The sequence below is a fragment of the Hyaena hyaena genome, unplaced genomic scaffold, assembly GCF_003009895.1.
Source record: "Hyaena hyaena isolate Hyena2069 unplaced genomic scaffold, ASM300989v1 scaffold_453, whole genome shotgun sequence".
Taxonomy (NCBI): domain Eukaryota; kingdom Metazoa; phylum Chordata; class Mammalia; order Carnivora; family Hyaenidae; genus Hyaena; species Hyaena hyaena.
In genome coordinates, this window is record NW_024081083.1 from 873,641 (window position 1) to 885,728 (window position 12,088).

General features: G+C 40.9%; 1 protein-coding gene across 3 annotated transcripts in view; it reads left to right on the top strand.

The window, feature by feature from the left end:
* Nucleotides 1-12,088, top strand: part of CEP120 (centrosomal protein 120) — a 73,586-nt gene that overhangs the window by 37,099 nt on the left and 24,399 nt on the right. For all 3 annotated transcript variants that reach the window (XM_039253419.1, XM_039253420.1, XM_039253421.1), the window contains 3 exons: nucleotides 2,150-2,242; nucleotides 3,416-3,577; nucleotides 6,263-6,385. In XM_039253419.1, coding sequence (XP_039109350.1) covers nucleotides 2,150-2,242; nucleotides 3,416-3,577; nucleotides 6,263-6,385 — 378 coding nt within the window. The remainder of the gene's footprint in view (nucleotides 1-2,149; nucleotides 2,243-3,415; nucleotides 3,578-6,262; nucleotides 6,386-12,088) is intronic.

Here is a 12,088-nt window from a genome sequence, read left to right on the forward strand (position 1 = left end):
CCTTGTTAAATCCATATCCGCCAAGGCGGAGACTTTTAAACCAAAACTCAGGTTATGTACTCCTCTGCTTAAAAAACCTTTCCTCCTCCTCATTGCACATAGAATAAAACTCCTGTTTCTTACCAGGTGATCTATCTCTTAGCTTCCTTTGTGAACTCATTTCTCTCTGCTGTTACAGAGTCTCTTTGCACCAACCTGGCCTCCCTGTAGTTCCTCAGACATGGTCCCCATGTCCCCCTCAGAATCTGTAGAATAACTCTTCTCTTAGAGGTGCTGTCTTCTTTCTGTTTCGAATAATCTGGGTGAGCCCTTTTCTGATCATTTTGTCTTAAACAGGCCGCCTTCTGTCCCCAGGCACTAACTATATACTCATTCTGCGTGTTTTCATCCTAGCATTTACTTAGGATTACATTAAATATCCACTTCTATATTTGTAGTTTGTCTTCCCTCAGAATATGGTTCACAGGGCTTTGTTGACCCTCATCTGCTAGGTATTCAATAGGTATTTGTTATTTAATTGATTGTGATTTCAGGTTTTTACCCATTTTTGAGTTTGAGATACATAGGGAGTACTGGAGTTCTATAGGTGTGTGTGTGTCTCAATCTCTGGAGGGAGTTGTGACTCTGCAATCTGGACTTGGGAGTTCTTTCTTTATGTGATGGTAGGCAGCTAAGATCATCTCTGCAGGTCAGAGAGTAGGACAGGAGACCCTTGGAGACAGAGCTTTGGGAACCCATGTATTTGAGTTGCAAGAGAAAGAACATTTGAATACTGACCCACCATCCTGTTTACTTACCTCTGTAAGACTTTTTAAGGAGGTGTAGAGCATACTTAACATTTTTTTTGAGATAAACCAGCAGTGGGTGGTAGACTGAACAGAATGTATATGTAAAGGATCATGATTGGCTGGCATGCCGGGCCTAAGTCCTTGGACTCAAGTTTAACAAGGGCCAGTGTCAAATTCTGTAGTCAAAACAGTCTTTGGGACAATAGGTATGTTGTTATAGTTCTCCCAGGTTTAAAAACAAAAGCCTTGGGGATTTTCTTTGACAGAGCAAACTGTGATTAGGATCCTGAAATAGCAAGTGCAAGTTTAGACTAACTTAATAGACGTGTTGTCCTCAACCCCGGCAGTGGACATTCTTGGGCCTCTGAAGTAGGGAGATCACATCTGGGTACCACATTTTTAAAAAAGACTTAATCTAGAATCTAGACTCTAGATTAGATCCAAGATGTTAGACAATGTGGAAATCGTAATTACTATGTGAATAACAGCTGAAACTTGTGTTTATCTTGGAGAAGAAAAAAGTGTAAGAGGATGTATGATGGTTATCGCCAGACCAAATATGTGAAGATAGATTTTTTTTTTTCCCTTCTGTCTAATGGGTAGAAATAAGATTAAGGAGCATTAAAGCAAGGTCTTAATGACTATGGGAAAGAGAAGGTTAGGATGGACCCCAGATCTGGAATCTACTTGGTGAGGACAAAGAAATTGATCCAGGAAGTCCCAGGAAAAGTGATCAGTTAGAAATCAAAGACAGAAAACCGTGAGAGTCTTCCATCCTATGTAGGCTAAGCTGGCAGGCATCTTACTCTGAATGGGACTTAAATAGTAGAAGAACAGAGGAGAACTTGAGGCCCACTGAATTGGGGTAATAGGCTTGGGGCCCAAGCAGGGAGTCTCGCATCAGAAGCAGTTATGAACTCAGTTACCAGAACTGTAGGAAAGAATCGGACCTGAACCCAAAGGAGAACTGACTTGAAACTGACCAGCTAGCCTATCTATTATTGGGATTGGTTGCATGGAAGGAGTATATGTGCTGAAGAGGGCATCACAGGAATACTGGAGTATTGGCAAAGGCAGATTTTAAGGAGCTAGGTTGTGACTAAACAACATTTTACTAGCAGCCTGACTGCCCAGTGGGAGAAGGAGCTTCCTCAGGAAACTGAACATCACTATAGATACCCAAGCAGAAGCTAGATGGGCACCCTCAGAGTACTAGAAAGAATTTCTGCTTTGATGTGGTGGATAGAATTCATGATTTTCCTATTCCCAGATCTTGTGTTTCAGTAAGTTATAATGTATGCATTGTTTGATTAGTGTTTTGAACTTGGGGAAAAGGTAATGTTTCTTTTATTATATTTCAGGTGGCTGAATATACTGTCCTAGAAGGAAAACTTCAAAAAACCCTAATTGACTTAGAGAAGCGAGAGCAGCAGCTTATCATTGCAGAGTCAGAGGTAACTGTGTTCATCTGTTGTATGTCTTTTTTTCCCGGAAGCCATGTACAAGGTACATGTTTTTATAGAATGCATTTCATAAAAAGCATTTCCTGGAAATTGTCTTGTAAGCATCTTGGAGAAAACTGCTGTTCAGCAGAGGAAAGCATCTTTGACCTGTCAGAAAGTGAGGAATACACAGCGAAGTGTGTGTTATTTGGAATGGTTCCTAGCCGGCCAGCCAGCTCTGGCTGACTTCTGCCATCCGCAGAAGGACACTAACCAGGATGTGGGGGGAGGGATAGGTGCACTGCCGGGAGCACAGAGCAGATTAGCACAGGCTGAGGAGCCTAGAATTTGGACGTCGTTCTCAGCAACAAGGGGATATCCCTCCTGGATGCCCATTAAAGGTCAGATCCCAAGGATGGATGAAAACTTCCGTCAATACTATGTCTAGTTAGCGTTTTTGTTAGGTCTTAATAAATTTTACCATAAATATTTATTTCAGTTACTACCCAAGTCGTTTCAAATAATGAGAATTTCTTCCACATTAAATTTGTATGCCCCTTCACTAGCCAACTGTGTTCCTTAAAATTTTTCTCAGCATTTCACTCTTACCTTATCCTCCAACATTTTCTGGAATTTCTCAACTGATTTAGATGTCTGACCTTAAATATATTTGTTTCCAGTACGAAGGCTCTATTACCTTCTATGTGATTATGCTTAATCACATAGAAGAAATTTCTAAAGAAGAAAAGGAACTTGGGTATATTTGTTTAGGTAGTATAGTGGGTTTTACTCAAATAGGAATTTTAAGTGATTAGGGCCTTTTCAATTGAAATTATATAAGCCATATATGGAGTTTTGGATATACTTTGTATTTTAGAATTAAATGATGATGGGTTAGCACTGTGGGTTCAAGTCCCATGTGCTATCAGTGCAGAGCCTGCTTCAGGTTCTCTCTATCCCTCCCTCTCTGCCCCTCCCCTGCTCACTCCCAAGTGTAAATAAATTAAAAAATTTTTTTTAATGTATAATTTCAGTGTGCTTCAACATGAACTCTAATAATGGAAAAGAATATGAAAATAAATTTGTAAATACTGTGAACCTTTGTGTATAAGGATAATAGAATATCGAACAGCACACCGTGGCCGAGCCTTTAAGCCAGCCTCATAAAGACACACCTGTTTTTAGGTTCAAAGAGAAAGGAAGGAACTGAGATCAGAACGTGAACGGAACCTGCGAGAACTCCAGGACGCCACCCGCAGGGCCCGAGAAGATTGTGCGCACCAAGTGGAACTAGAAAGGCTAAAGATAAAGCAGCTGGAAGAGGACAAACATCGACTGCAGCAGCAGGTGGGACCATATAGCTGTCACCGCGTAGGGTTTGTCTGTTTGCTAGAAAGAGTTTACTAAGGAGTTAGAGAAATTCCGAGTGGTTTCACCTATTGAGCGTATTGATTGCACCAAGATTCCAATATACTTTAAGCCAGTTCTTGTTTTCCTAAATCAAAGCTAAAGACTGCGTTGGAATACTCTTCCTTCCCTTGGCATTATTAGCCTGAGACTGAACAATTAGCCTGAGACTGTAACCCCACATTTTTTTCCTGATAAATTGCTTTTTGGGCAACATCTTGTGCACGTGTCACTGAACCAAATTCATTCAAGAACGCCGGTTCGTGAGCGAATCACCTGTGCTCCTCAGCCTCCCTCACCTGTCAGCCTCTCCCACCCCACACCCCGTCCCCGTGGCTCCAGCCACTTGTGAGCAAAGCCACCAGTCACTTCCGTTTGGGTGCTCTTGCCTCTCTTCTTCCTTAACCCCGCTCTCCTGTTTTCCCTCTCCTTTCTGGCCACCCCTCAGGCTCCTTTGCAGGCTTCTCTTTCTTTTCCTGGCCCTGCAATATTGGACCTCCCCCACGCTCTTTGGACCAAACACGGCTTCAGAGACCGTCCCGTTTCTAGTCTTTCCCAGACTGACATAATCAGCTTGCAGGGGAAGAAGCTTTGTGGCAAGAACTGGTATTTTGGAAAAATTATCCCAGGCACTCCTAAAACCTAGTCTGAGGTCTGGGGAAAAACCTAGCCTGGGAGCAGCACAAGTTTCTGGGGTGCGGACATTACTAAGCCCGTAACTGTGAACATTTCACATTTTTCATATATATGTGTATATATATATGAAAATATTGTAGGCGCTAACCCAGAACCCGGTGACCTATACGCAACACAGAATTCTAACCAGACAAGTAGAAAGATCAAAGAGACCTGTATCAGTGAAAAGTGATGAAGATAAATATATATATATTCTAATACATAAAAGTAGGTTGCACAATTCCAACAATCAGTGTCGTTTATGGACCATTTAGCAAAAGATAAAGAGACCAGTGTGCCTTAAAGCTTACTTCTGCACTACCTGATGTTAGGCACATTAATTGTTTATGATAATGTCTCTGGGTGCCTGGGTGGCTCAGTTGGTTAAGCTTCCAACTTCAGCTCAGGTCATGATCTCATGGTTCGTGGGTTCAAGCCCCGTGTTGGGTTCTGTGCTGATAGCTCAGAGCCTGGAGCCTGCTTCAGATTCTGTGTCTTCTTCTCTCTCTGTCCTCCCCCGCTCGCCTTATGTCTCTCTCTCAAAAAAATAAGATGATAGCATAAATCATATGACAAATTTATGATAACGTCTCTGGTGGAAAAAATACCATATTTTAAGTCCGTTAGCTTTTGTTTAAAATAGAACTGAAAGGAGAGAAATGCTTGAGAAGGGTTTTTATTCAAATTGAAAAATGAATGTTTGGATATTCAGAGAGGTAAACTTCAGTCATAGGAACAGTTTTCAGGTAGTAGAGTACCTTATTACCTAAAGATGCTAGATAAACCCTAATGAGAGTTATTTGTGCTTACTGGCATGAAACAAGAATTGATTGTGGAAAATTTAAGTTCCATTTTTTCCACAAATTTTCTTAGCATTTCAAATTCAGTTAAGACCTATGTCTTAGTAAGACATCTTTAACAGTCCCTGCATTTGATTCAAAAAATAAAATCCCAGGTTTGAACGAACATTTTTATATCCTGTTTGGTTTTTTTGTTGTGCTTCGGTAGTTTTGCAACTGTCTTAAGGGTCTGCATTGAGTGTTGAGTCATGGTAAGTCTGTTTTCCTTAATTTTAAAAGTCTTGCCTACTCTCATCAGAGCATTATTGTAGGGGATGAATAGATCTGAGACCTGTGCATGTCTCTGCTGCCAACTAGACCCTGGGCACTGCTGAGCTGAGCTTCTGAAACCCTCAGAGGTCGTATCCACAAAAATGAAGGGGCTGAGCCAAATCATCTTGAAATTATTTTAAGTTGTAATAGTATTTGAATTATGAAATTCTTACAGTTTCAGGGGCGCGCCTGGGTGGCTCAATCGGTTAAGCCTCCGACTTAGGCTCAGGTCATGATCTCACGGTTCATGGGTTCTAGCCCTGTGTCAGGCTCTGTGCTGATGGCTAGCTCAGAGCCCAAAGCCTGCTTCGGATTCTGTGTCTCCCTCTCTCTCTGACCCTCCCCTGCTCATACTGTCTCGGTCTCTCTCTCAGAAATAAAACATTAAAAAAATTTTTTTTAAAAGAAATTCTTAGTTTTGAAATGTAAGAATGTAAATACCACACTAAAATTAAGTTTTTTATTTTCATCGTCATTAGCTGGTATATCTAACATACGCAGTAGTCTCTTACACGTGACATCTTAAGTGTATAATATCAGTATTTCTATAAAGTGATTTTCATTTGCCGTCTAAAATTTAACAAAAGTGTTCTCATGATCCTGGTTTTAAAACACATTTCATACTCTTAAAAGGTCTTTGTATATCGTTCATTGGTTGACTGTCTAAAATTTTAAGATTACTAGATATCTTAATTTTCCTTATGTGATTATGGATTTTCTAAATTTTCTACTATAAACAAACTTTATAATAATAAAATGACTAATTGAATTCTGTAGCATTGAGCTTTGCATACTGGTCTTTTTAAATGGTTGTAATCTTTTTTTTGTTTTAATATAGCTTAGTGATGCTGAAAATAAGTATAAGATTTTGGAAAAAGAGTTCCATCAGTTCAAGGATCAGCAAAGCAACAAACCAGAAATCCGTCTACAGTCTGAAATAAATCTACTCACCTTGGAAAAGGTACCCATGTCTGTTGATGGCAATTTAACTAATTCTGGCAATTTATAAAATCAATAGGTGCTATTTGAATATAAAATGTACTGACATAAGAAGAGCATTTGAGATACATGACATTATCAGTACTTGAATTTCTTGGCTTCTATCAGTTACAGCATATTCTAGTTAGAGTCGTTGGTTGCAAAAAGCAGAAGGGACTAACTCTAGGAATAAAGGAATCCATAGAACTCTCAGGAAGGCTAAGAGCAAGAACTAGGGGAAGCACGGCATGGCCTGTCCTGTCCCAAAACTGTCTCTTCTTGTTACTGCTGGTGCTGTCACTGCCTTGTTCCCTGATTTCTGTATTCACTCACTCTTGCCCGTGGTGAATGCTGTCTGCATATATTACTCACTTCCCTGTAGATGAGTGCCACACATAGTAGTAGCATTCGTTTCAATCACAAGCCTACACTCTCGAGCCCAGAAGAAGGAATATCCATCCTATTTTGTTTCTCGTGGCTGGAGACCAGGTCTTCCCTCTGTTTCTATGGTGAGTCTCCACAAACGGGAAAAATGTTCTGCTTCTAGGCATTAAAACGTGTATAATGTCCAAAATGTGTAATGTTAAGTCTCAGAGTATATGCTCTTGCATTTTATCATTTAATATTTTTTAGGTATTAGTAAAAAGATAGAGCCTACCCAAGAGATGTCTCAGGTAATAAACAAGAGAATAATCTTCCGAAGGTACAGGATTTAATGGTGTCAGCCACTGTCTGTCATTTTCCACTAAGCACTCTGTTGAAGGCTTCCTTGCCCTTTTTCCGCTGCAGATGTAGCCACTAGGGGGCGCTATCAGAAGATTGGTAGGGGCTAGTTAGGAAGATGCCAGGCTAGTTCAGTCTTCTCTGTCTAGGTCTGTGTGTTTCCCTTACTTCTGTTAGTAGGTGCCTTTCTTTATGGTTTCCTCTCCCACCAGCTTCCCAACCCTTCTCTCCAGCTTGCCGTGGGCCGTCCCTACTGCACTGAACAGTCCCTGTTCCTGCGTTCCTGGTAGGAAGAACTGCTCCCCCTGGTACTTGTGGTCCCTCCTGCCCCAGAGACGTGGGGGCGGCCACTGCCTCATCCCAGCCTCTCTAGCATTTACGCTTTTCCATTGCCTACATAACCAGTTTCCTGGCCAGGATGCTAATGGACACAATTGGTTTCTCATTGTCCAGCAAAGATGTATGCCCCTGGGTGCTGTGCTAAATGCTACTCTGAATGATTAAAAAAAGGTTTAAGAGAGAGTCAAATGACAAGTCCTACAAAGAGGCAGGGAACTTACCCAGATAATTAAAGCGAAAGGCAGATGATAGATGATGGCTGGTACCATCTAGTTCTCTCTTACTAAATGCCGTGAACACAAAGGGGAGACAAAGCTACTTCTACTGAAATCAACACTGAGAACTAAGAAGGAAGACTAGATATGGAATCTAAAGGACACATTAACAGATGAATGTGTGTGGGAGGGTATTCCATATTAGAAAGTCTGTTGCATATTTGGGTAATCGCTTGACTAGAACTTGGAGTTTAATTATTGTGGTAGTTGCTTGAAAATAACAGGGTTGATAAGAGAATGCTGATAATGCAGGTGATTTTTGGCTATATGTGGGGAGGACCTTAGATGCTAAGTTAAAGAATTTATATTTCATCTGGTAAGAAAAGTCAGAGATTACTCACCAGTGTATTGCATTGGCCTAATGGATGTTAATAGGCGTGAAGAATTTTCAGTTCAAGAAGAACTTTTTGAGGAGGTGGAATTATGGTTCTAGGCCGGTTACATGTGAGACTCTAGCAGAAAAAGTCAAAGTGGAGAAGTTCACCAAGGGGTTGAAAATGGGAAAGTATGGGGCACCTGGCTGCTTAGGTAAGTTTTCGACTCTCGATTTCAGCTCAGGTCATGATCCCACAGTTCATGAGTTTAAGCCCTGCGTCAGGCTCTGTGCTGATACTCGGGGCTGCTTGGGATTCTCTCTCTCTCTGCCCGTCCCCTGCTCACTCTGTCTCTCAAAATTAAAAAAACATTTTTTAAAAAACAGGCAAGTATAATAGGAAGAGGGGAAAGAAGTAGAGATACGGATTTGCAATCACTGGAATAAACCACCTTACATTTGGATGGAGTGGCCTAAGGTGTGTGTAAGAAGGACAGCCGGAAAGTTGGCATGAACTACAGCCTCAGGGACAAAAAGCAAGAGTCAGAGAAGGAGGCTCAGAAGATCCAGAGACCTAATAAAAATAGGCTAGTGCAGTGCTGACAGGGGGAGTGCCTTGGAGAATAAGGAAAGAGAAGTCCTCTCTCAGGACAGGCAAGTCAAGAATGGTGGGAGAGGGGCCTATGTTTTGCAGGTAAGAGATTACTAACTTTGAAGAAGTGAAATTGCAGAGGATTATAAAAGTTTGGCATTGGGGGAAAAAAAGCACAGGAAAAGATGTAACCCAAGGGCTTCACATTATTGAAAACTTACATGGTGGTGGGAAAATCTTTGAATATATACATATATAGTTTTTGAGTGAGCCGAGGAGGAACAGAGGGAGAGAAAGAGACTCTCGGGCAGGCTCCAAGTCCAAGGCCGAGCCTGACATGGGGCTCGATCCCACCACCCTGGAATCATGACTTATATTCAGAGAGTCTGAGTCACAACTGACTGAGCCTCCCAGGTACCCCCGAGTATTTTTAGACTGAGGATAAGAAATTTTTAGACTGAGAGAGAAGGGGATGAGTGGACCATAAGAGTTAGTTTTAGGAAGTAGAAACGCTATCTAAGACAGAAAGGGTGAATAATACGTAGAAAACTTGGAGATAATAAGAGTGTTGGTAAAATAATTTTGGGGGCGGGAGGGTTGAAGCAGGAATCTCCCTGTGCACTTAACTGCCAAGCCTTGTTGATTCTGCTTCTTACATACCTGCAAAATCTTTTCATTTCTCCATTTGATTCTTTGGCCTTCTCATTTCTCTATCCGTGAACTTGAATTCAGTTGGACATTTTTAATCCCTCTTAAAAAAAAAAAAGTTGATTTTACCTATTTGGAGAGAGAGAGAAACCCATAACTCCTCTTTTGATGAAAATCAAGTATTCAACTATTTCTCTCTTTCTAACTGGGAATGCTGTGGTAGCTACCGCAGGTAGCTGAAGTGCACAGATAGTGTGTCAGCCATTCTCACCAGCGCTGTTATGTAAGCGTCAAAGAGTATTTTAATTGTACCTTCAGAGACCACATATCTCAAAATTAGAACCTTATCTTCTCTGAATATAAACTTGATGTCTATCTACCAAAGAAATAAATTTTGAGTGATTTCTTTAAATCTCGTTTTCCAATTGTACTTATACCAAAAAGGTAAAAATCAGTCAACATATCAAAAATGTAAACAGTGTCATGAACTTGGAAAGGGCAAGGGGAAAAAATGAATAACTCAACTGCCTCTTTATCAGACCTAACGAATTCATCCAACATGTTTTAAGTGTTTAGTAAAACAAGCCTTCTCAGCTCTGGTAAAAATTCTTGGTACATTTTGTTTGGAGCCAGAAGAGGGCAGAATCCTATTTCTTATCGCCAAGTAATAACAAAGACCTAAATGTGCAAAAAGAAAGATCTAAGTGAAAAAGTATCTCATTCAGTGTATAACTTCTGGTTAGGTGTAATCGAGAGCTTTTTATTTTCCGATGACCTATACTCTTCGGTTTAACAGAAATACTTCCATTTTCACTGACATGGTATAAAAATAAGGTATAGTTTTACCAAATGTAATTCTTCATTCCTTTCATTAAAAAGTGAATGGTTTATAATTTGCTTTTAGGTAGGAGTGTCTCTTAGATGGCTTAAAGTTAGGTTTTTAAGTAAATGAAATAAGGAAAACCTTATCAATTTAGTAGGGCAGACTGAAGTTGAAGATAAATGCCAAAGTTTATGTATTTATGATTATTTGGTAGCTACCACCTGTCCACGCTGCCTTAAGGCAATGGGAAAGATAGGAGAAAAAGTACATGATCCTTTCGGGACCACACTTCTACACAGTCTGTAATAAAATTGCAGACATGCCTCGAGGAGCCTGAAGTGACTGTGTGTGATCAAATACCAGGGGATATAGGAGGAGTTTTCAGTAAGCAGAGAAGAAAAGTGACAGGCTTAAAGAAGTTAACTGGGCGAGGGGGGTGATCCACAGGACCCCAACCTATGGGCTGGAATCAAGGGTTTTCTGTTGAGGAATACCAAGGAAATAAGTGCAGCCAGTAGAACAGAAGTTCAGTTCTGTAGCACCTGAAAACGGGCAGAGGTGTGTAGGTTCAAGACTGCAGGCAAATGGCAGCAGCAGCTTATTTGAGAATAAAGTGACCCAACAGTGGTTGGTGGGATTTGATTTGTAGACAGAAAAGCTTGGAGACTGAGGAGACCATGGAAGATAAGTACGTGGGCTAAGGAAAGGGCAGTAGGAACAGAAAAGAATAAAACTGCCAAGTTCTGCCAGGGAGAAATCTCTAGAGTTCCTTGTGGGAGACTGAAAGTGGGGAATAGGGGATCGGAGACACACGCAGTGCCGTCCGTTGAGCAGACAGTGAGGGTTGTGGGCATAGAAACAGGGAGATGGAGAACCAGCAAACACGGGTTTATGCTTTCTGCCTGCACTGGCCTCTGAACGGACTCGGTCCTGAGGTGAGTTCTCACGTCAGAAATCTGTAACTTGGTTCATGATGTAAGTGACAGGCTTGCCCAGGCTCAGGTCTACTCACAAGAAGAGCTGGTCTCAACCCAAGGTCTTTGACTGTCCTGTTCTATCAGATCTTTAGTCGCATGCATGTTCCTGGGTACTGGGTCCCTGTGTTTGTTTAGAATCACAGAGGCACCTATATTCTTAAAAAAAAAAAAAAGGAATCACTGATGAGGTCATAGGAATGCATTAGAAAAGTGGGGTTTGTATCTGAAATTTGCAAACCATAGGTGTTTTTTTGTTTTTAAGTGTGACTGACTATGCAAATGTGATTTTGAAAATCATGGCAAAACTGATAAAACCTATCCAGCCTTTTCTGTTGAGTCAGTCCATGGGATATACTTGATCCCTCTGGGTTCATCCCTTCGTAACCCTCATCCTTGGGCCAGTCCAGGCTACCAGACCTTCTCCAAGACCCATGGACACGACTGCTTTTACAATTAAATACTATCCTTTTATCCCAGCACTATAAAAAGATTTCTGCTATTCCTCTGACTTATGCCCTACTGTTAAATTACCAAGTAATATGTATAAATCTTTGGGGCACAAGTAGAAGAGGTCACCTTTGATAATCTCAGAGCATTTATTCAACTTAAGACCTGTAAGTCTAGTTGTGAAATGTCAACTCCTTTAAATCCAAGCACCAGGGATCTGTAAAGCAGAAAAGACTGTGACTCCACGAGTTCATATATTACTGCAGAGAATGTTCTGGCCTTTTGTGAAGGGAATTTGGCAATCTGCTCTTCCTTTCTGTTTCGTATACGTTTTCTAAAGTTTGAATTTTGGGACAGTGCCTTCGGTTTGATGTTCCTGCAAAACATGAGGAGTTGTGTGCATGGGAAAAACTAGCTTTGATATAAAAAACTGAGACCAGTTTAGAGTCACAGTCTTTTGCTGTAATTCAAGCAGATTATTACATTATCACTTAAATAGTAAAACTGTCTGTTGGCTTCATGAATTTGTTTGGTATTGGTTTGAAACAC